Raw genomic sequence first — 25,175 nt, 5'->3', positions numbered from 1 at the left:
CCACCCAGCTGACACATACTCATTGACCTGGAAGACATGTTTCCAGCAGTGTTTTGACATGTACTGAACTAAGGCAGCACAGGCCCTACTGTGTTTCATGTTCTGTGTCACACGCCAGCAGGTGTGAAAGCATCCAGCAGTGACAGATGACAACTGAAGCATCAGTTACGTCCACTCATTTTTTGCTTGATTTGGTTTTTTTATGGTATGTCATTTTGGCCAAGGAAGTTTAGTTATCGCGTGTTTTTCTTGGGTTAATATGTCAATAGATTGCCTGAGTTGCTAGACTATATCAGCAGCTCTTAAATGTTCAGGGTAATGTATAAAAGGAAAGATATGCATATTCTAAAAAGAAAAATGAGTGTATAATTACTGATTCAGGATCTAGCTGTGCATGTTTCAGATGATTTGCGTAGAGCAGACTGTTAATAGCTAGGACCCTTCTAGCTGCACCTCCTCATTACAGGCCAACGGTGCATACCTAGATTGGACTTCTTGTCTACCAATGGACCAGTTTAGTAGTATTGCTGTCCTCTATCCCCTCACATACACTTGGCTCTGTACTCCTAGGAGAAATTACGTGTTGAGACGGTGCTATCTTCAAAGGACTCAGATGTCAGATTATTGTCTAATGATGCTGCTGCTACTCGAGAAAATCCATACATACCATGTTGGCTGCTTTCCTCTGAGCAGCACATGCTGTGGGACCACTAACTTGGGTTAAGAGGACTGTCTTGGGCAGTACAATGTCATGTTTTCTGTTCTCAATCTTGTTTTGATTGATGCACGGGATTGCTTTTTGGCCTTTAGGTAAGGAGGACTGTGGAAGGAAGTAGACTCTCTTGTCACTCTTACCTTTTTAAAGAAGATAGTCCCATGGGCAGGGGCTCAAATGAGGTGTGGGGTGAGGGTCCCCACAAATATCCTGCCTGGCTCTGAGTCCTCATTAAGTTTTTAGTTGACTAGACACTGAGCTGGGTGGCACAGGGGAGGTGAGGGGAAATGAAGGTGTGTAGAGAGGCTGTGTGTCTTAGCCAGTCAAGGGCAGTGAATCATTTACTAACAGGTGGGAATTAGAGTGCATGTAGACTACTCTGTCTCAGGTGGATCGTTCTGTGTATGATTTTAAGATGAATTTTATTAAATTATTTTTAAACTTCACTATATGATCCTTGTATTCAATATTTACTTCCAGAATCATTCTGACAGTCACTCTGATGGAATAAAGAAGAGATCTTCTGGTTCTCATAAAGACCCACTGGTTAGTTCTGTTGTGTCTCATATCACAGTATTTTGTGTGGCTGTAAAATTCACTGATTACTTTTACGGAACTGAAGAATTATGACTGCATTGGTGTGTTCTTAAGGCATTATTGAAACTTGATAATATACTGAAACATGACTTATTAGAACTTATTTAAAAATAATTTTGTTTTCATTTACAAGATTTAATATCAAGTTAATATATCTAACCCTAGTGGCTAGAGTTAGGAAAGTGTCCCACGAAGTTCATTAACAATGTATTTTCATTTATGAACTGTCCTTTGGAGGACTATACCTTAAGAATAGGCTTAGTGAGATTCTTATACCTATTTTAGAAATTTGAATTGATTTAGTTGTGGTATTATAAGTAGTACCAAAGTCACATATAGGTTTCATTCTGAATGATTGTTTTTATAGATTTTATAATTTTGGGAACTTGAAATTAATTTTCTGGTAGAAACAATAAAGTATGCAATGGCAGAGTTCCCATGCTGTCTTGCAGAAGACTCTTCAACCAATAACGTAATTAAACTATGGAACTAATAGTGCTCTCCATTCCAGCAGACCTTGCTAAACATTTCTGTGGAGGAAAAAATATCTAGAATGCCCATGTGGGGTGTTAGGAACACCTCTTTCCTGTCAGGTTGCTACAGCACTGACAGAGGAAGTACAATCCTAAGCTCCCTGCTAACTCAAGGTTCCCATGGGCAGGGTTCTGACCATTGGAGGGGTGGAGAAGAGGGTTGGGAGGCTTTGGCTGGTAGCAGTGAGGAAGGGGGAGAGAATGAAATGGAGAGGATATTAGTGAGATGCCCTGGTGGGGGCAGTGTTGGGAGCTCTGGGGAGAGGTGAGTCCTGGTGCCTCGGGCAGGGCCAGGAGTTTTGAAAAAATAACTTTAATGATTTCTGTGGCACTGCCAAATAGATTATAAAAGTGGTAATTATTCATTGATCCTGGGTTTTTCAAGGACATTCCTAAGTATGACATGAGAATAAATCATTTATTATTTCCATTCCATTTTGTCTGAGAGTTTATACTCTTGTTTTTAAAGTAAAAAAAGAAAAAAAAATTAGCAATGACTTGGTTTGAAAATAGTTAATATTTTAATATTAATATTTTTAAAATATTAATCTTTTTTGAGAGACCTGAAATAGTTGTTATTTTCACTTTCACCTAATATGATTCAGTGCTTTAAAATCATTGTTTTGGAGGAGAAGGGTTTTGGCAATATCTGATTTTGCCTCTGTGTTTTTAGGTTAACAGCATTTAACCTAAGAAAAATGTGTTTAATTTTGCTTTTTGCAGAGTGGCCTCTACTTTGACCAGAGAAACTATAGCAGTCTTAGACATAGCAAACCCACTTCTGCCTACTATACTCGGGTTTGTCACAAGTTTTTTGGCTTCATGTGTTTTATCCAACTTTAACACATTTCTAATCCCCTGTTGCATTTTGACTAGTTAGAACTAATCTGTGAATGGCTGTGTATATACTAGTTTGTGGTAACTGAATTCACGTAGTCTGTGTGAGTGGATCTTTAAATAATGGGAACTATTGAATCACCATATTTAAAATGAGTGCCATTTTTTTCCAGTTTTTTTAATGAAAAATATTTAACATACAAAAAAAGTTCAAAGAATTTTATAGTAGCCACCTGTGTACCTACCACTCAGATTCTACAATTGATATTTTACTATATTTCCTTTATCATGTAATTATCTGTCCAGCTGTCCCTCTATCCATCCATCAGTCCATCTTTTTGGGGGGATGCATTTCAAAATAAGTTGTAGGCATCAGTACATATCACAGTGTATGCCCTTTTATTAAAAATATACATATGAAAATTTAAACTGTACGTGGGATGAGAAGAATGTAATTATATTTAATGTTAGAATCTCGTTTTTTCAAGGCATTTGGCACATCATACATTTAAAACACATATTTAAATATATAGCGCATAGTACATTTGAAATAATTCAGTTGTCAAAACATAACTTAGATATTTATGTATCTTATTTTCCATGTCTGTTTGGGCTTGGTGAAAAAAACTGAAAATTGTGTCTTGAGATGACATCAGGAAAAAGATTTAATTCCTTTTTTAAAAATGCTGTGCCTTGTTAGTGTGTGGATTCATTGTGACCAGTACAATTTATCTAATTAAACTAAGGCACTTGGTCCATGGCTTGTTGTGAAATACACGTTTTCTAATCTAGTTGGAAGAGTGTTTATAGCAATAACTCAGAGCTCATTTACCTGGTTCCCCAATAATCAGGATAAGCCCATTAGATGTCGCAGGAGCTGCTGGGGACTGGGATGTGGACACTGTTTGCCACACTCCCTGTGCCATGGCCCTCTTTTCCTGAGTGTTTTCTTAGGTGCCCATCCCATCTCCTAACACTAATGTTCAAAGACCAATAGGACTTACCCCATTTATAGGAAACTATTCCGAGTGTTTTTCTTTCTTATCCCTTAAAATTGGTATTCAAAGAGATTTCTAATGATTACGTTTTTCTCACATTGTGTGTCGCTTAACTGCCTTAAACACTCAAGAATTACTAATGAATTATGGAGTATAAAATAAATATGTCTTCTACTTGCATGATGGTGAGGCTGATTCTCCTTTTCTTTTTTCCTTTTTTTTTTTCTTTTTGCTTGTTCTGTTTTATTTTGTTTTGTTTCTTATCAGTCTTCTTCCCTATACAGTGACCCTCTGGCAACATCTAAGAGCTACAGGGTTAGTACTTTCTGGGGAGTATGGTGCCTTCATAGCTATCAGTTGCTTTTCTTTGGGTTAAATCATGTGCTTTCTCCATAGGCCTCCCCTACTGCAAATTCTGGTCTTCTGAGAAGTGCCAGTCTGGTGTGTATTTTCCTCTTCCAACGTGTGTACTCCTGGTGGGGCCATTGTCACGGTGCTGACTCTGGCTTGCCGTCTTTCCTCCAGAATAGTCAAGGACACATGGCTTTAATGCTATGTGTACTGCAGACTGTGCTGCCTGTGCTTAATATACAAAACTTCTGAGGAGCAAAAATGAGCATATCATAGCGGTAGATACTGCTTGGCTGTTGGTAGGCCCTTGCTTAGAATTGGCTTCCTGTAGAGGAGGTAGACTTGCATGGGTTGCACTACACTTGCATACTTTTGTGAGATGGCTGCCCATGCATGGGGTGTCATATTTTGGGGGGGAACAGCTGTGGCCATGGCCATGTTAATACTAGACTCTAATGGAGCCAGCTGACTAGAAAGACAAAACAGTAGCTCTGTGTAATGTGCGAGTTGGAAATGGTTGCTTTCAAGCTGTTGTTTGTTGTCTTGTGGCCTGTTCTAGTGGACTGGGAACCTGAGGCTTTGTACTTAATTTTATCGTAACAGTGGGCAAAATGCTTTCTGTACCTCACTTTCTTTTCTGTACCTTACTTTCTTTTCTGTTCTATTTCCTCTTTTGAGAGAATAAAGTCGTAAATGTTCTCCTAATTTCATAATGTGATGATGAAAGGCAGTGCTGTAACCAGTGGTGGTTTTTAAATGAAGTGTGAGTTTGAAGCTTTAATGAGGCTGACGCAGGAATTTATGCATACATAAATGAGTGTTACCACCTCAGGAGGCTGTACACGTTAACACCATTCTTCAAAACTTTTGGAACTAGGTACTGCAAAGAAGTTATGTCATTTTCAAAATAACTTTGATGCTGAATAGATAAATGGCATTTCCTTTGTTCTTTAGGCGTCGTTGTATGATGGTGGATTATATAACCCTTATGGTTCTCGAACTGTAAGTCTAAGCAGGTGGAGGTGGTGAGGAGGGTGGTGTGTAGGTGGGCACAGTTTACTTACAGAGTCATTTAATCTGACCTATAATTACTCTACAAGCTGTGATCCATCAGCTTGCCAATGGTGGCTCTCACCCAAGCTGCGAGAAGGCACCTGCTGGAAACTGTGGCTTAAAGCATGAAGGCAATACAAGTAGAGAAACCTCTTTTCTGGCTCATTAGTTCCTCAGGAAGAGGCTGGGAACAGCGCTTCTCAGGGCCTTTCTTCTCCCTCCTGCCGTGGGCTGCTGGATGGTGAGGGTGGGAGTGAAGAAGAGTTCAAGCCGGGGAGGAACAGTTATCTTCACCTGAGAGCCAGGGGCGAGTTAGGTCCAGGGGCACTGATGTATTCCCAGCAGAAAAAGGAGCTGATCGTTAATTGTAAAACCTTTCTTCTTGGAAACTTTATAGCCATCTGAATACAGTTTTCACTCATCAAGAACAAGTTCAGCCCGAAGCAGTCCTGTGGTGAGCTGTCTAGTCTCTTTGCATGCTTTATAGACACTTTTGATTGTTTCATTAATCTGTACTCACCATTCAGAATATTGAGGGTGTGGTGTGTTTCACTCTGTTGTGCATGGATTATCATTTTGCTTCAGTACACAAACTCAAGAACTAATTTGTCCTAACGGGTGGTTTCTGTATGAATGTGACTTAAGCACGTAATTTCTTAAATGAGTCTGGAACCAGTGCCATTAGAATTTTTAAAAAATTTATATATAACTGACATTTGTGTGGAAATTCTTGTCTTCTCAGTGGTGATAATTTAGACTATGAGTTGGTTGCCCTATCCTTTTCCTTCCTCCTTTTCATGTCTACTTCCTACATTGAACCATTTCACTTGCTTACCAGCCTGTCAATCAGTGGAGTGGGAGGAGAAGAAATCAAATAAGTCAGCTTTTAAAAATTGCTCCAGGAAAAAAAAAAAAAAAAAAAAAAATTGCTCCAGGGCTTCCCTGGTGGCGCAGTGGTTGGGAGTCCGCCTGCTGATGCAGGGGACACGGGTTCGTGCCCCGGTCCGGGAAGATCCCACATGCCGCAGAGCGGCTGGGCCCGTGAGCCATGGCCGCTGAGCCTGCGCGTCCGGAGCCTGTGCTCCGCAATGGGAGAGGCCACAACAGTGAGAGGCCCGCGAACTTTTTTTTTAATTTATAAATGTAATATTAGCTTAAGGAAAGTACAAAATAAAAGTTCTCTGACCCTTTCCTCCTATATCCATTCCCCAAATGCAACCTCTGTTCTTGTATATCCTTTCAGAGATATTTCATGTATATATGAGTGTCCTTTATTTGAACAGTATGTAAATGACTTGTATACATACTGCTCTTCAACTTGTTTTCTTTACTCAAAGTATCTTTTCAAATCAGTATATAAAGATCTATTTCATTTTTTTGTCAGTCTTTTTTTTTTTCATTCTTTTTTTGACATTTAAAAGATTTTAAAAAGTAAACCATGTCCGTTACTGTTTCCACTGAGTGCCTCTTGGAGATAGGTTTATGTCAGCACATTTTTTTTAATGGCAATGGATCATTCCATTAGTGCCTGGGCTGTAAATTTGAAAAATTGCTCCTGTTTTGATGGACATTTAGGTTGTCAGAGTTTTGCTACTACAGACACTTGTACAATGAACATGCTTATGTAGGTATATTTTTGTGGACTTGTATGAGTAGATCTGCATGGTAAATTGCTAATTATGAAATGATGGGAATCAGAGTATTTACATTTAAATTATGCTATATATTGCCATATTACCCACCAAAAAACTCTAATAATTAACATTTTCAATAACAAATGATGACTTTAGGAACTACCTTGTTATTCTTGACAGTGTCAAAATTGGAGAAATTATTAAGCAGTTTCTTAATGGTCAACATAGGTTACTTTGTGGAGTGGAATAGGTGAGATATATGGACTTTCTTCTACATATATGTTTGGCTCATTTCTTCTGCCATTTCCAAGTGGCACTTATCAAGAATTCTACTCTAATAGCTAACAAAAAGTTATTACACGGATGTTTAAGGAGATAAAAGTTATTACAGGGATGTTTTCACATAAGGAGGGAGTTTACTTTTAACCCACCGGGTAATAAAATTCCACTTGGCAATTCTTGGGCCTGGTAGCATTTTTAGTGTCCCAACTGTGATGGTCCCTTGCAAACAAAATTATGGTAATATTTTCAGTCAAGTGTAGAATCTTGTCCGTGTGTGCTGGCTAAATGCTCTTTCATTTGCAAGTGGGCTCAGAGTTATTATCCCAGTGATGCCAGAATGGTTTCTTAGTGATGTCAGAATGGAGGCAACCTACATATATTGAAGATGAGTCTTCCACTGCTGGTGAAAGAGGAAGAAAACTGTGTGGTGATATTAGAAATATCTCCACCTGCTGCATAGGAATGAATAAAGGACAGTAAGAATCATCATTTCAGTGTCCTTGCCGGTAGGAAATTCTGTCTTTGACTTATATTATTTCACTTAAGAAGATTCTTTTATTTTCTCTCCCAAACTAAAACATTAAATGTATTTATTGACTCCTGATAGGACCCCAAAGGGCCTAGAGGTTTAAAAAGCATGAAGTCCCTGGCTGGTTTTGGCCAGTAGAGTCATGCCTCCCCCCCTTTTCGTTCATTTAACTTAAATAAAAGATGAAGTACTATTTTATTCTTTGTGGTTTTTGGAAATATCTTTTGGTTTTTAACAATCGTTCATTATGTCTTGAAAAAGCTTTTTGGTTTAATGGTGCACAATAGATGGTGCTAATTATTATGCTCATGGAGAGTGTTTGTGTGCTTCCCAAAGCCTTACCTCATGTGCCTTCAGTCAGGGAAGACCTGTAGTGAAATTGCATCTTTTTCATTATCTGCTTTTAATATCTATAGTTTATCGACGATGACACTGCAAGCATTGCTTCTTCTGGTCGTGCCAGCCGGGGGCGAAGGGAGAGTGTGGTGAGCGTGATTTGCATGCAAACACATACGATGAGTTTTTAAATTGCAACACTGTGTGATCACATGAAATCTGTTGGAAAATGAAATTTGCACTTGACAAAATGAGTGTTTTCTTCAAATTTAGTTTATATAAATAATTTGCCTTCAGAAATGTATTCCTGAGAATACATTTTCTTAGTGGGCTATGTAAGCTTTCCTAGTGACACCTCTTATGTGCTAGTCATTGTGTACTTGACAGATTTTCACTTCTAATTTTTTGTTGCTATTTTATGCACGTGCATGTACGTGCACAATTCACCAAAACCAAAAAATTTCTCAAGCAAAATTAATGCCTCCACATTGTTTAAAACTCATTACTATGGATTAGAAATCATGCTGCCATTAATTAGTTGTTTTCTTCGCTGTGTATTTAAATTTAACCATAGTTTATACATCTTTTAAGGCCCATGAATACTTTGAGTTGCTGATGGCAAAATTTAAAAATTTTGGTCTTAGAATTCAACTAGAGTTACAATTATAGAGGTAACAAATAGCTATGTTAGAATACAAATTATATAATTTCAGGTTATTCTTTTGACGAAGCAAGAAATTTTACAGAGGGCTGATGACGTTTTTGCTATACTTAAAAATTGATTCGAAAATTACATTGGTGAGGATGGTGTGTCAGCTTAGAGCTAAAACAAAAGAGCCCAATAAGTAAGAGGCTATAATTCCTTTAAGAAAATAGAAGGTCATTTAATACAAGTCATGTTTTGTGAAAGATTGTAAACACAAAGTTTTCATAGAAAAGGGGAACAGCAAGAGTTTGTGAGCTTTGTTGCCAGAAATCCATTGATCTAATTAAGACAGTTGTGGTCCATTGGCAAGCCAGTTAATGCTCATATTCAGAGCTGCAGGAGAAACAACAGTCCATGACACCTGAAAGTACCCCAGAAAGTGATGGAGTGGAAAGGGCAGGGGCTCTGAAATGATGATGCCTGGGCTTGAACCATTTCTCCAACCTGTTAGTTGTGTTAATGGCAATTTCTTTATTTGTACAATGGGCATGTAATGACTATCTTTGTAGGTAGGCTTAATATTATGGATTAAATGAATTACTATATAGAAAATAGCTATCAAAATTCTGAGATAGTGGGTACCATTATTATATGTAAATCTAAGTTGTATTACTGTGAACAAGAATACTATTGCTTGATTATCTCAGCTCTTAGCAAAACTTCATATCTGTAAGCCTTAAGGAAGGCATCTCTGTGGATGGGCTTCCAGATTCCTTTCTGGAAGAGAAGAGTTTTTGAGCAAGGGAATCAGACAGAGCTGAGGTAAAGAACAGCTGATGAGTGAGGTAAAAAATATTCATTATTTATTAATTCAACAAATGTGTATGGAGGGAGTACCTGTTATATGTGAGGGACCATGTTAAGTGCTGGGAATAATGTGATAAGCCACATAGACCAGATTTCTGACTTCATGGAGCTTATATCCTGGTGAAAGAAATAGAAAATAAACTGATAAAGATAGGAACAAAAAAGAGAAAGTAAACCCGGGGACTGTGAAGAGAAAAAGCAGGTGATATTGTAGAAGACATTGAGTGGTGTGTGTGTGTGTGTGTGTGTGTGTGTGTGCGCGTGTGTGTGGCAGAGAGAGAGAGAGAGAGAGAGATCACCCTTGGATGGAGTGATCAGAGAAGGCTTCTCCGAGGGAGTTGACCTTTGAGCTGAGAGTTGAACTGCTTGAAGAGCTGCTTGAAGAGCTGGGAGGAGAGCTTCCTAGGCCAGTGCCAACGGCGAAGGTGGGAAGACACTGGGTATGTTTGGGGAACCAGAAAGAGGCCAATGTAGTTCGTTCATTATTTTGTTCTACAGTTCTCGGTCCTGAGGAATATGAAAAAGAGGAAACTGTGGAAATTGGTAAAAGGCACACTAAATACTCTGCAGATAATTCCACATTCAGGATATATGTGCTTAACAGAGCTGATAGCTATAATGCATTATGCATTTGTGAAATATAGTAGAGGCTTTAGGTAAATGCTATCCTAGAATCCCTCATGATGAGGGTGATGCTGGTTCTCAGGCAGTACATAGATGATCTCTATAGCATAGGACTCTAGCTAAGATGAATAAGAGCTTATTTTAGGGAGCTGTGATGTCATTTAGGAACCCTTTACATTTCTTTCTCACCTTCTTGAGTAGGTAAGTCACAGCAGTTTCCTCATTTCATTTCATGATACTTTATCACACACCAAAAAAAAAAAATTTCCCCCATATGCCAATGTTCTTATCTTTTTCTTCTCTCTCTTCTTAACTTTTAAAGCATCTCATTTTTTTCCTGACTGAAAGGTTTCTGCAGCTGATTATTTTAGTCGCTCCAATCGTAGGGGGAGCGTGGTCTCCGACATGGATGATGTCAGCATCCCAGATCTGACCAGCGTGAGTGCAGCGCATGGGGATTCACTGTCTCAGGCTTGTGACTAACAGCTAACAAAATAGCTATTTTTAAATTAGGAACTTAATTTACTGCCTAGGAAATATTTATTTCAGCACACTAGCATAAAATACAGTTATTTGTTTTGTTTTGAAATGTATATATTGATATGTTCCAATTTTTTACATTTTTCCTGTGGAAATTTTCCCCCATAGAACCCATCAGCAGTTCCAACAATTATCAATATTTTGCCAATTTTGTTTCATCTATTTCTTCCCCTTTCCCTCCTTTTTTTCCTGAAGTACTTTAAAGCAAATCCCATACATCATGCCATTTCCCAATAAATAGTTCGGTATGCGTCTCTAGTTGAGGACTTTTTTCTTTATTTACTGTGCCATTATCATACCTAATGAAATGAAAAATAACTCCTTAAAACCATCTAATACCTAGCCCATATTTAGATATTCGTTATCAGTCTTAAAATTTGTTTTCCCTTTTCATTTTGGAGAATCTATAAATTTTTAGGTAAACTTTGAAGGTTGAACAATAAAATATCCTACTTAGCAAAGAGTCACTAACTTATAGTAACTGGGAAGAATCTGAATAGATTTTGAACATTTGGATTATGGCATTGTTTTGAAGAAATGCCTATCTATTGCTTTCACATTCATTGGGAGCTGAATTTAGGAAAGACTGTCCAGTAGAAATGCCTTGAGGCATTTACCTTAATGAAGGAACCTAGACCAGCAGATGTCTACCTGCCTGATGTATGTAACAGCCTGATTTTCTGTCTGTGACATCTCTCCGTAACTGGCATTAGTGTTGTTTGCCCTTGGACCAACGCTGTCCTGATTATCAAGCGCTTTGAAGCAGATGAGTCAGGGTTTCTTAACAAAAAATTAGACAGTTTTTTAATGAAGAGAGAATTATTTATATTTAGCATGTCACCAATTGTATTTAAATAGCTATTTCTGAATGACTAATCCTAGAAAACAATTTTGAGTGTTGTCCTTAAGTATTCCAGATTGTTGGCGCTCGAAGCTGGCTGGCTGAGCAACAGTCCCATCTTGACCTTGGTCACATCAACAGTCTCTCTGCACACAAAGTTAGAAGACTGGCTCCCAAGTCCTTCCCTTGAAATATTGCCCATTTTATTAATTTGCTTAGTAACCTGTTTTTTCATAGATATAAACAATTTAATTTATTGTATACACCTTTTCTCTTAAAAACTTTGAACTCTTTTAGCATCTAATGTGATGTCTGAATTACTGGCTATGTCCTCCTTACGTTTATTTCTTGGCAGTTTATTTTAGTAACTACACAGGAGTGAAAAGGTTGACAGTTTTTTTTAGTCTTCCACTGCCTCTACTAATTAAATAAAACTCTTTTCTTTTGCCAGATAGTTATTTTGATCTGTCTACATATTTAAATAAAAAGTATACATATTTAAGGTATATAGCATAATGATTTGATATACATATATTTAAGCTGTGTATATGTGTATCGAGTCATGCTGTATACCTTGTAACATAAGCACAAGCTTCTCTAGAGCAGTGGTTGGCAAATCTGGCCAGCCCCATTATTTTATGGCCTACCAGCCAAAGTTTTCTTTGTTTTTTAATGGTTATCTAAGTACCTATATAATATCCTTAATTTTACCTCTTGGCAAAGCCTAAAATATATGTTGGACCCCTCTCTAGAGCAAAAAAAAATTTGGAATAAAATACATCTTTATTTCTAAACAACTCTTTCAAATGATGGTATTAAAATGTGTTCACGGGGCTTCCCTGGTGGCACAGTGGTTAAGAGTCTGCCTGCCAGTGCAGGGGACACGGGTTTGAGCCCTGGTCCGGGAAGATCCCACATGCCACGGAGCAACTAAGCCCATGCGCCACAACTACTGAGCCTGCTCTCTAGAGCCCGCGAGCCACAGCTACTGAAGCCCGCGCACCTAGAGCCCATGCTGTGCATCAAGAGAAGCCACCGCAATGAGAAGCCCGCGCACCGCAACAAAGAGTAGCCCCCACCCACCACAACTAGGGAAAGCCCGTGCGTAGCAATGAAGACCCAATGCAGCCAAAAAAAAAATGTGTTCACAACTAGAATTCTGTTTCCACTCAAAAAGTTTCAAATTGTATTTTACCATTCTAGTAGGATAAAATTATCTGTCAAAGTAGCCATTTGCTGAAATGAAGGTCAAAGGGCCTCTTAATCAGAGAATAAGAAATATCTTTCTTTTAAGAAGAAACCAAGGGTTTCAAAGATTTGACAAGATATGTATTCTAAGAAATATTTCTCATGTACTAATTTCAACAAATAAGGAGTGTAGATTTAAAGAGAAACAATCTATACTCTGATGTCAAGAGCAAAGCATTTTCAGATTTCCCAGACATAAATAAGGCAAAGGCATTTATCACTGAAATATGGAAAAGATGATATTTAAGACTTTGTTTACGAGTTGATAATTTGAAATCCTTAAAAGAAGCAATAAAGTTTGCCATCATGTGCTCTTCTTTGTGCATTAATACGAATATGAAATATTATTGATACAAGCCTGTCAGCTAACTTTCCATTTCCAGCTATCAAGGGAACCCCTTTCTTGATTGGAAAATTACCAATTTAATTATTTAGGAGTGTAATGGCATAATATTTACTTAAAATTTTTTGAGAATAGTAGGCTGTAGTCAGTATTCATGAGCAAGTCCTGAGGGCTTTACTAAGGAAAAAAGCCTTGCTTTCTGTTTTGTTGTTGTTTTATATTTTAGTCTACCATTTTGTTTAGCCACTTTTTTTTAAAGCAATTTGATGCCTTATTTTCCGTATTTTTCTCTATCTCAGTTTACTTTGCTTGTTTTACAAAAATGTGACTATATAGTACATATAGCCTTTGTTTTCTGATTTTTCATATTATTGCATATTTATTTTTTCCATGTTATTCATACATAACAATTTTTAAAAATCAGCTGTAGTCACCATGTTTTACATTAGATCCTCAGACCTTATTGATCTTCTAGCTGAAAGTTTGTACCCTTTTACCAACATTTCCCTCTTTTATACCTTAGTATATTAAACATGATTATATCTTATTCCACTTAAGAGCCTTTTGAGGATCTGGCAGACTCTTTTGGTCATCATTTTGAACACTAGCTTGTCGTTGCAATGCAGCTATGTAGACCTCCCAGGGCTTTTAGAATACCAGGTTTCAACTAGCTTTTCATCTAAACGGAAGGCTGCATATAATGCAGCATGAGCCTGAAAAGTGAGCACTCAAGAGTCTCTGGCCAAGTCCCTGCAGCGGGGCGGCTCTAGGCATTTTTGCTACCTCCACAGTCCCTGAAGTTTGGCACATGATCAGCTTGGGCAGGTGCGGCAGTTGGGATCTGTCAGGAGATAGCGAAAGCAACAGAATCAATCCTGCAGTGGACTGGGTCAGCGATGCAGCCTCTGAAATGTAAGATTATTCTCAGGTGACTGTCTATTAAAAAAATGGGTGGGTTTGGGGGTCATTTGTGTGAGAGTGGGATAAGGGACAGGGTTTTAAATGGACCTGGAAGAATGTTTCTGAATGCTGCTTGTTTTTCTCTTTAACTCATTAGTAGAAGAGAGTTGGAAGATACTCTAAGGAAAATAAGTCAGTTTATTTAGCTATGGTATTTATTTCACTGTGAGGAATAACACATTAAATATTAGGCAATATATTTTACTAGTTTAGATGTGAGGAAGATAATTCCTTTCTATGGCAATAACTGCCAATATTAAAAACTATTGTCATCGCCTGTTTTAAAACATTTCATATGTGGTTTAAAGAAGTCAAAATGAACTAAAATCAGTTCCTTTTTTTTAAGAGTATTACAGTAAGAAGTAGCAAAAAGAATTTGAAGTCTGAGATAGTATTTATATTCTGATTTGGTACTTATAATAAAAGGTGTTTACTGAGACAGAAAATGAACACAAATAAATGTGGGTAATAAAAAAAACAAAAAACTGTCAAATATGAGGAAGTTAGAGTGAAGTGATCTGAACTGAGCCAGAAATAATGACATTTTGTGTTTTAATAATTAAGGAAGGTTTTCAAATCTCTTCTCTAGATTGGGCTGGGAGGGTTGGTCTAGGAGTTGGAGTCTGGGTATATTTTCATTTAGTTAAATTTTTCTGTGACTTTTTTCCCCCAGTGGTAATTTGGACAGTATATACAGGTAAATAATATGAAAAATTCACAAAACTGAGGTCTGGATTCAGCTCTGACATTTAGCAGTTATGCATGCTTCAGCAAGATCTTTCACCTCTGAATTTCTCTTTCCTCAGCTATAAAATCAGGGTTTTAGACTAAACCTTTAAGGTACTTCCCTTCTTGAAACGCCAACTAAAACAACCATAAGGCCTATCTGCAGAAGATAGGATAACTCAGTTATGGTATGTCCAGATAATAGGGTACTATGCAGCTGTTAAAATAAATGAGGTAAGTCTATAAGTACATATGGGATATAATTCATTTATTCGTTCATCCAAGAAATTTTGAGTCCTGTATGCCAGGTGCTATTCTTTTTTTTTTTTTTATTAATTTATTTATTTTTGGCTGTGTTGGGTCTTTATTGCTGCACGCGGGCTTTCTTTATTTGTGGTGTGCAGGGACTACTCTTCGTTGCGGTGCACGTGCTTCTCATTGTGGTGGCTTCTCTTGTTGCGGAGCACAGGCTCTAGGCACACAGCTTTCAGTAGTTTTGGCTCGCAGGCTCTAGAGCGCAGGCTCGGTAGTTGTGGCACACCGGCTTAGTTGCTCCATGGCATGTGGGATCTTCCCGGACCAGGGCTCGAACCCCTGTCCCCTGCATTGGCAGGCGGATTCTTAACCACTGCACCACCAGGGAAGCCCCAGGTGCTATTCTTGGTGTTAGGAATACAGAAAAGAACATACAGACATAGAGCTTACATTAAAGAGAGAGAGAGATCAGACAATTAATAAGTTTATTTATTAATAAATAAGTTAATAAATATCATGGAGTCAGGGAGTGATAAATGCCATGAATAAAAATAAAGTACTTTCTCTGATCTCTGAAACATGGTAAGGGGAAAAAGAAGATTTGGAATGTATTTGGGACACTACTGTTAGAATTTTTTAAAGACTGGGTGTAGGTTGCCCTTGAAGATCTGGGTATGGTGTACCTCTAGAGAGAGGCTTACTTTGCATACCCTTTGTGCTGTTTTTTTCTCTTTTTTTGGATACGTGAGCGTGTATTACTTAAAAAGCAAAAACAAAAACCAGGCAACCAATTTCCTTAGCGCTGTGGGGAAAATTTTTTGCTGATATATTTTACATGCTCTAGCCCAATCTGAACGTTTTTGTCTAAGTATGCTAGTCTTAATCTGTGTGTCCTGTGTCAGTAATGCTAAGATAATAAAGTTTTTTGGCTTTTGGTTTTATCAGAATTTTCTTTTTGATGTATACACTTTTGTGTGTGTGCGTGTTAACTTTTACAATGATAAAATTTAAGTTTAATATATAGTTTTCTTTAATATGTTTCAAATACCATGAAAAGAAAATCTGTGTAAACGTTCTAAATTTTTTCATAAGGACAGCTTGCTTACTCCATGTCTTCCTTAGATAAGAATTAAAGTTCTTAACATCTTGTTTTATGTGTCCCAACTTTTATTTCAGTTTTAGTATGTTTGCTTTTAGGTTCCAAATATCGATTGAACTTGGAGAACTCAAATGAGGTCACTTCTTTTTTTTCCCCATAAAAAAATCAAAATGCTAAGCATCTTTTCTGATTTTTATCTCTGTTCTTTTCTAGTTGGATGAAAAATCTGACAAACAATATGCTGAAAATTACACAAGGGTGAGTATCTAAATTCCTAAGGAAATTAAGTTCTCAAGGTCAATAACTTACTGTCTACTACTGTTTTATTCTTGATTTTACAACAGTTTAACTGATGGAGCTACTCTTCCTCTCTTCATCTACTTCCTGTCCTTGACCCCCAGATTCCTCTGTGGTTGAATCATGTGAAGCACTGGGAGGAGAAAAGACACTGCATTTTATTTCCTTGAATGTCACCTCTTAAACTTTTGGCTGCTCTTTTGATTTTCATTCCTCTAGAATTTAATCCTTAGAAGAAGCCATTAAATACTGAAAATGAAGAAGTGTCTTTAGGAATGGTGGTGACAAACTCTGAGGGTTTTGTTTTTTTCCTATTATAGATAAATTATTCTTCGAAGTACAATAAAATAACTCCTTTCTAGGAGTTGCTTTGTGTTTAAAAAATCTCTAATTTTCTTCTAGAAATATTTTTAGAAAGTCATCTTAGGGAAATTATCAGGATTAATTTTGTGCTATGCCCCCAAAAGGTGTACCAGTTCTATCCAGCAGAAATACAGTGCAAGCCACAAATGTAAACCACATATGTAAGTTTAAATTTTCTAGCAGCCACACTAAAATAGTAAAAAGAAACAGATAAAATTAATACAAATAATATATTTTATTTAACCCAAATGTCCAAAATATTTAAACATAATCAATATGAAAACTTAATGAAATATTTTACATTCTTTTTTCTACACTAAGCCTTCGAAATCTGGTGTGTATTTTACACCTAAAAAAAAAATTCTCAATTTGGACTAACCACATTCCAAGTGCTCAATCACTGCATGTGGCTAGTTGGCTGCTGTATTGAATAGCACAAATCCCTGCCATTTATTAATTCAGTAGCATGGTGTCGCATTTAAACTCATTGTGGGAAGAGCAGTCTAAATTCATAGTGATACACGGTATTGTTGCTGTCAGCTGCAAATAGTATCTCCAACTTTATCAGCAAAGTATTAGGAAAAGAAAAGATTCTAAACAAGCAGCTTCAGGAACTAAATAGGAGGACTGCTAATTAGCATACCAAGTATAACATTCTAAAACTGTTTAAAATCAAGCAGATGTACTCACCCCAGTGCTGTTTACAATACAGCAAAGATAAACTTAGAAAACAGACAACTCTCACACGAACCATTTCCTTCTTAGTTATTATGAATTCTAGATTCCAGTAAAGCCAGCGAACACACGTGCTTAGTATGCCTGGGCCCGTCTCTGGGTACCCTCTCCCCAGAGCCAATCTAAATTGCCTGTGGATTGCATTCGGTAACTTCTTGTCCACACTGTGTTAGATCTCTCCCCACCACCCTGGCCCACTTTTAGTTTCCACAGCAAATATATTTTTAAAGAAACAAGAATTAAAAGTGCCATATTTCTTTTTCTCTAGCCTTCATCTCGAAATTCTGCCTCAGCAACAACCCCTCTAAGTGGAAACTCATCCAGACGAGGAAGCGGGGACACCAGCAGCTTAATAGATCCAGACACCTCATTAAGTGAATTGCGGGTAAACCGCGATTTTTGGTTTGCTTTTTATAAAGTTTTTTGGCTTCTTTGTAGTCTAGTGGAACTATTTAACATTTAATGTGTCTTGGTAGGAAGAAAAAAGTATGGTATGAGTTCTTTAAAAAAAATTGTTAGTGCAGTTCAAGAATGTGACTAGGGTCTGAAGGGAAGGAGATTAGTTAATTCTTCCATTCTCTTTCCTGAACATTTGATGATATTGGAATGAGTTCTGCTAATTTACAAATGCCAAAAAATCTTTCTAATGTATATAAAAGTAATTCTCTCAAATAATTGGCCATATTTTAAATGGAAAATATGTGGATGTACAAGGAGCCAGATTTGGGGAATTATTAGTCTTTTGAGCCATTATGGTGTTATTTGGCTGCCTGAATACAGTTATCTCTCAGTGTGTCATGATAAGACAAGCATAATAATATTTGGGATGACAGAAATACCTGAGTAATGTAAGCTCATTTAACCCATTAGTTGAGTCTCCATACTTATTAATAACCCTTTCAAAATGTATTTGAATGTCTATTTGCTGAACATGCTCTTTTTGAGGAACGAGGGAAGGGCAGTAATAAAAATTGCATTTATTCATTCGTTCAACGTTGTTGAGCCCTTGGCCCCACAGAGTCAGGCAGTAAAGCACACTTTGGACTTAAAGAGTTCGCTGTTTCATAGGGAAGACAAATGGATATAAACCAGTAAAACCAGGTGGTGTGATGCCATGGTAGTAGCAAGAATAGGGCTGTTAAGGGAATTCAGAGAAGCATCATCTAAATTAGACTAGAAGAAGAGATTTTAAAAAAGGCTTTTCGGAGGAGACAAGGGGTGAAGGAAGAATAAAAATTAACCAGGCAAAGAAGCTGAAGGGTGAAGGCTTTCTCAGATAGTTAAATTCAGAGACCCACAAGATTATCTGTATAGCAAAGTTGCCAGAGGGTAGGATGAGAAGTAAGGATTCCTAGTGGATGAGAGAGAAGGCTGGAGAAGTAGTGATGGGCCATATCACAAAGCACCTTGTGTGGCAGGAATTCAGGTTTACCCTGACAACTAGGGGATATTAAATAGCGGAGCGGTACTATCTGATTTGCATTCCTAAAGATTGACCACAGACTGGAAGAAGCATTGGAGGCAAGGAGAAGGGTTACCCTGTGGTTGAACAATGGGGATGAGATGAGCAACTCAAAACTGTGATGGGAGAAAACGTAGGCAATTTGCTCTGAAGAGAGTATTGGAGAATGGAAGTTGTTTGGTCAGTACAGAGAGAGAGGAAGTTAAGAGGTTTTTGTGTTCTTTTAAAGGCAGCATTAGTTGTTGTTTTCATTGGTTGGATTGAGCCAGTAGAGAGAGACTATGAAGGTTAAGGAAGGAGAAGGGGCAGCTGACTGAGAAAGTGCCTGAGTGGGTGAGAGGAATGTCTAGGGATCAGATGGATGGAAGGTGGCCGCCCCTTCCCACTGACACAGTAGAGGAGGAGGGAGGGACCGGTGGGGACTGAGTAAGATTGTGGGCGGGGTAGGAGCAGGAGTCTGGCTTGTGAAATGGGCAGCTCATAAAAGTGGGCTGAAGGTTAGGAGAGGGTGAGGATTGGAACAGCGGCAGCGGCACTGCAGAAGGAGGCCCAGGTCAGCCTGGCTCTGACTTTGAAGGGGTCAGTGTTATTGAACTCTTCCTAAGTACCAGGCATAAGCACAAGGGTGCAACGTTGAATAAGCTTAACTCTTGCCTTTAGGTGCTATTTTCTAGTGGGACAAAAGGATAGGGCATTCCAGCCTCAGACTGAGCTTGTGCTCGCTGTTTACTTGTATTTCTTCTTTGAGAGAACAACCTCCTTGAAGGAAATGAGATTTTTGTATCCTAGCATTTGGCTCCTAATAGGCACTTGATAAATGTCTGTCGAATGAACCAATGAATAAAAGACAAACCTACCAAGGAGGGAATGAAGCAGGCAGAGGAGATATCATATAGAAACTCTGTGTAATGGGCCTTTGATAATTGATCCTGCCTGTAATTGTACAGTTATGTTCAGGGCCCTGTAGAATTATTTTCCCCCTAAATCAACCATCCAGAATAGACCTCATGTAGCAAGGTCGGGTACAAGGGAAACAATATTTTCCATTTAAAATTTGGCCTGCTTCACTTTTTTTTATAAGGATTATGGTAACATTTGGAGCAAAGGCTTTTCTTATCATTTAAATGATGTCCTCAGGATAGACTCTCTCATTTGACACTGTGTTTAAAATATTTGTTTAATATCCCTCCCTTTACCTATCTTTCCCCCAAATTAATTGTGGTCAGTAACCAAGTCATTAAAAGACAACTTTGTTCATATCTAGTTTTACATTTTTTAAAACTTCTGCATGACTCAAATTCAGCTTATAATTAATTGACTGCATATTTTACTATTTATCGGTGGAGTGTTATGCTAAAAATTATTTGAATGATTGATACAGTTTTTTAAATTGTATGTTAAAAAATGTTATAACTTATATAGCTTTTGTACACAGCCCCAGCCCCATTTGCTAATGTTTTTTCCACAGGAGTTAATGTCAAGGAAGTATTTGATATGTTAGAATGATTACTCCAGGCCTTCCCCAGTCCCACCATCACTTGCCTGTTTGCCCCTTTTAGCAGTTTGCAGTGGCAGTTACGTTTGTGTACCTCAGTTTCTCTGCTTTTAGTCTGGAATATGCAGAAGTAATTCACATTTTCATCTGAATCCTTTGAGACTTTGTGTGTGGTTTTATGCAATGGTTCATTCCTATGTCCTGCAGGATATCTATGACCTTAAGGACCAGATACAGGATGTAGAAGGGAGATACATGCAGGGGCTTAAGGAACTAAAGGTATCAGGGCCCATTTTGCAGCCCAAGCATGTTCTCTGTACGCAGAAGTGTTGGTAATGGTGGTTTCACAAATTCTATTAACCCCACTGCACATAGCTTTACTAACAGTGTTTGTCTTTCAAGCATGTGCTTAACCTGCAATGCATAGGAAAGGCGAACTTCCAATCTCTGCTTATGTTTAAATGTGTACTGTAGTTTTTGGAATATTCAGGAAAAGATATTATGCCTTACAGTTTTTAAACCTTATAAAATACTTACGTATCCCTTGTGTCTTAGCCTTACAAAATTGAGTTGGGCAAAACCCTAAAAAGTGTTCTAAGAATATTTTTTATTGAGAATTAGACCTTAAAATTCTTCCAAAGCTAAATGAAAGAGCATTGCCTGTTTCTGTCACCAAATTCAGTCAGTATTAGGAGTAGAAGGAAGAAGCATCTAAGAGAAAGAGCATTACTATAAATATTCCTTCTGGAGGAAGGACCCTGAAACATGAGCACTGTGTTTTCTTTTTCTTTTGATTGTTTTTCACATAGATCAAAAAGGGTTATACAGATTCGGTGCCTTAAAGCATTTGGAGGTAAATTTAAATGGGCCTTATTTCTTCCAGTCAAGGATGGCTACCAGTTTTCAGTAGAAGTGTCCATGTGAGGCAGACATTTTAGTTGTAAATGGCACTTGATTTTCATGCTCTTCCCTATGTTTTCTTATGAAGTTCAAACCTAGTATTATGAATTACTCTAAGTTTCTCTGAATACATGTAGGTCCCTATTTGAAATAGAAATACACACCAGGCCTCTAAAAATGCGTAAGCAGGGCATTCAGAAAGGTGACTCAGGATATGCTCAAAGGACAGAGTGTAGACCTAATGGTCAAGGCTTTGCTCAGCCGCCAAGCATGATTGGACTTAGCCCAGCTGCCAGCCAGAAACTTCATGCAGGGGATTATGGTCCAGAAAGGGTGGGAATGCCTATGGAGAGCACCCCTGGGAAGCCTGGACACTGCTGACAACAGTGTGTGGTTGTCGGTAAACATCAGGAAGATCCCAGAGTTAGTGAGCTGATGTGCTCAGTTAGTCTTACTGCTCTCATCTTCAGGATTTAATCCCCCTTTTAAGGTTTTAGAGATATGACTTGGAAATATCTTAGATCAATGGAACAAATCCAGTACATTCAATAAATACATTCATTTTAAAGTCTCGTACGTAACATAATGTATCAGGAAAGCAAGTGATTCAAAGACATTCTTACTCGTTTTTTATTTTATCTTAAACATTTTCCCCTTACCTTTTAGATCTACCATTTATTTCATTTTTTGAAAGATACAAAAAACAGATTAACCTTATTTGAGACTCTGAACAGATAAGTCTCCTTTTCTTAATTCATGGTTAGTGTGTAATTGAACTTGACTTCAAATTATGTTTATCCTTGAAATGACTCTTTTAAATGGAAAAAAATCTTTTAAAAAATTATCTGGTTGGTGGTCAAAGCATGGTGGTGTGATATATCTATATTCTATTAAAAAAGGATGCTCAGTCATTACTTATGACATTATTCTTAAGTATGTCTGCCTTTGAGGTGCTTTTTCCCCCCTCTACCCTCCCTCCACAGTCACCTGGGTCTTGTTATCACAGATTGCTGGACCCTACTCCCAGATTTTCTCATTCAGTAGGTCTAGGACGGAGTGGTTGAAAATTTGTGTTTTTAACCAGGTCCCAGATAATGCTGTTGCTTCTAGTCCAGCACCTACACTGAACATCGCTGCCTTAGACATGTTTAAGTAAAACTCATTCCTTATGGGTATCACTGTGTGAGCTAGATTAAAATCATTAAAACTACCTTGAGGGAATTCGCTGGCGGTCCAGTGGTAGGACTCCGATCTTTCACTGCTGAGGGTTCAGTCCCTGGTTGGGGAGCTAAGACCCTGCAAGCCGTGTGGCCAAAACAACAACAACAAACTACCTTGACACTTAAGTTTAAAATAGTCTTCTGTGGTCTTTTGTTTAAAGGAAAAAGTACACTCCATACATTTTATGTCAGTTTTGTTATGTTATATATTGTGTCCTTGCAGCTACTGCTTGAACTGTCTTAGATTCTGGTGTTCGTGCAGTCATGCCCCATTTTGTATGGGACTGAGTTGTGAGGAGGACTTTTTTTTTTGCTATTAGTCTCTGAGATGGATGAGAATCATTCTGAATTCTGCATTGTGTTAAGATACCTACTATATTTGAACCATTATACAGTTAACTGGGCTTATATTCTTTATTTTGGGTACATTTGTTCTCAATCATAATATAAATCTTACCTGTTAATACAGTCCTGGGTTGTGAAGAATTATTACTGTTAATACAGGCCTGGGTTGTGAAGAATTATTAAGTGTATGCATATGTGTTTGTGTGTATCTTTATTGAGATATAAATCACATACCATAAAATTTACCCATTTAAAGTGTACAATTCAGTGGGGTTTTTTTGCATAGTCACAGAATTGTGCAACCGTCACCAATTTTAGAACATTTTCACTACCCCAAGAAGAAACCCCATACTAATCAGCAGATGTTCCCCACTCCTCCACTCCCACTCCTGCACCTAGCCCTGGGTAACCACTAGTCTATGTTGTCTTTCATGATTGGCTTTTTTTTTTTTTTTTTGCTGTACGCGGGCCTCTCACTGTTGTGGCCTCTCCCGTTGCGGAGCAGCACAGGCCATGGGCCCAGCTGCTCCGCGGCATGTGGGATCTTCCCGGACCGGGACACGAACCCGTGTCCCCTGTATCGGCAGGTGGACTCTCAACCACTGTGCCACCAGGGAAGCCCGTGATTGGCTTTTTACTTTACATAATGTTTTCAAGATTCATCCGTGTTATAAAACACATCAGTGTGTGTGTGTGTGTATACACGTATACACACATATTTATACATATATGTACATATATACACATACACACACGTACGTGTGTGTGTGTATAAAATGAGTAGTATTCCACTGTATGGATTTACTACATTTTGTTTATCCGTTTGTGAGTTGATAGGCATTTGGATTGTTTCTAGTTTGGGGCTATTATGAATAATGCTGCTGTGAACATTTGTGTACAGCTTTTTGTATAGACATATCTTTTCATTTCTCTTGGGTAGAATACCTAGCAATAGAATTGTTGGGTCATATGGTAACTCTATGTTTAACATTTTGAAGTACTGCCAACCTGTTTTCCAAAGTAGCTGCAGTATTTTACCTTCTTCCCAGCAATGTATGAGGAGTCTAGTTTTTTCATATCCTCACCAACACTTATCTTGTTTCTCATTTTTTGATTATAGATAATAACCATCCTAGTAGATCTGAAGTAGTATCTCATTATGGTTTTGATGTGCATTTCCCTAATCACTAATTATATTAAGAAAGTTCTTGTATTCTTATTGTCCATTTGTACACCATCTTTGGAGGAATATCTGGTCATATCCTTACCCATTTTAAAATCGAATGATGTGTCTTTTAATTATTGATTTCTAAGTGTTCTTTATATATTCTGGATACAAGTTCCTTATCAGATATAAGATTTACAAATATTTTCTCCCATTTTGTGGGTTGTCTTTTTACTTTCTTGGTGGTATTGTTTGTAGCATAAACATTTTTGATTTTGATAAAGTCTACTTTTTCTTTCATTGATAGTTTGGTATCATATCTGAGAAACCATTGCCCACTCCAAAGTCATGAAGATTTACTCTGTGTTTTCTGGGAAGCGTTTTATAGTTTTAGCTTTTAATTTAGGTCTCTGATCCATTTTGAGTTAATTTTTGTGTTTGGTGTGAAGTAGGAGTCCAACTTTATTCGCTTGCATGTGGATCTCAGTTGTCCCAACACCATTTATTGAAAAACCTACTCTTTCCCCACTGAGTTGTCTGGGCACCCTTGTCAAATATCAGTTGATCATAAATGTAAGGATTCTGGACTCTCAGTTCTATATCACTGATCTTTTGTTAAACATTTGCATTAATATTTTAAAATTTTATTTCCAGGGATTTCCCTGGCGGTCCAGTGGTTAAGACTCTGCACTTCCACTGCAGGGGTGTGGGTTCAATTCCTGGTTGGGGAACTGAGATCCTGCATGCCGCATGGCCAAAAATTTTTTTTAAATAAAAATTTACTTCCAGAAGTGATGACTTTTTCTATGTGAAATGTTTTTCTTTTTAGTTTAAAAAATACTGCTAGGTAGTAGTAATCTACCAAAATAGATGTAGTTATTAAGAAACAGGCTGTAAGCTATTTTAGGCAGAAAACTTTGAAGTATATAAAAATTTAGGCATTGAGTGGTAGCTCTTTTTTCTTAAATAATAGTTTTTATATTGCTTACTTATTTAAAAATGGCTAATATTTGAAGTTGCTAGACAAAATGTTTATACATTTACATTAATGTTATGCAGACCAAGAAAGTACTGAAAACACAGGTCCAGGAAGTGGTGCAATTCAATTAAGTATGAAATTTACTTGAGTAAAGAGAGGCTGTCTTCTGTTGTATCTGTATTCTGTTGCAAATAGCTGTT

The 25,175-nt window shown here is 37.7% G+C and overlaps 1 protein-coding gene across 4 annotated transcripts in view; it reads left to right on the top strand.

Moving 5' to 3' along the window:
• LRRFIP2 (LRR binding FLII interacting protein 2) overlaps positions 1 to 25,175 on the top strand; it is a 122,873-nt gene that overhangs the window by 53,641 nt on the left and 44,057 nt on the right. For 2 of the 4 annotated variants that reach the window (XM_032648088.1, XM_032648089.1), the window contains 3 exons: positions 16,228 to 16,272; positions 17,678 to 17,794; positions 20,574 to 20,645. In XM_032648088.1, coding sequence (XP_032503979.1) covers positions 16,228 to 16,272; positions 17,678 to 17,794; positions 20,574 to 20,645 — 234 coding nt within the window. Of the gene's footprint in view, positions 1 to 1,195; positions 1,262 to 2,568; positions 2,644 to 3,947; positions 3,996 to 4,076; positions 4,122 to 4,985; positions 5,034 to 5,481; positions 5,539 to 7,945; positions 8,015 to 10,350; positions 10,441 to 16,227; positions 16,273 to 17,677; positions 17,795 to 20,573; positions 20,646 to 25,175 lie in introns of all 4 variants that reach the window. The other 2 variants (XM_032648091.1, XM_032648090.1) reach the window with 2 other exon arrangements.

The sequence above is a fragment of the Phocoena sinus genome, chromosome 11, assembly GCF_008692025.1.
Source record: "Phocoena sinus isolate mPhoSin1 chromosome 11, mPhoSin1.pri, whole genome shotgun sequence".
NCBI classification, from domain to species: Eukaryota; Metazoa; Chordata; class Mammalia; order Artiodactyla; family Phocoenidae; genus Phocoena; species Phocoena sinus.
The sequence above is the reverse complement of the archived record's forward strand: the minus strand, read 5'-3'. Positions and strand labels throughout refer to the sequence as shown.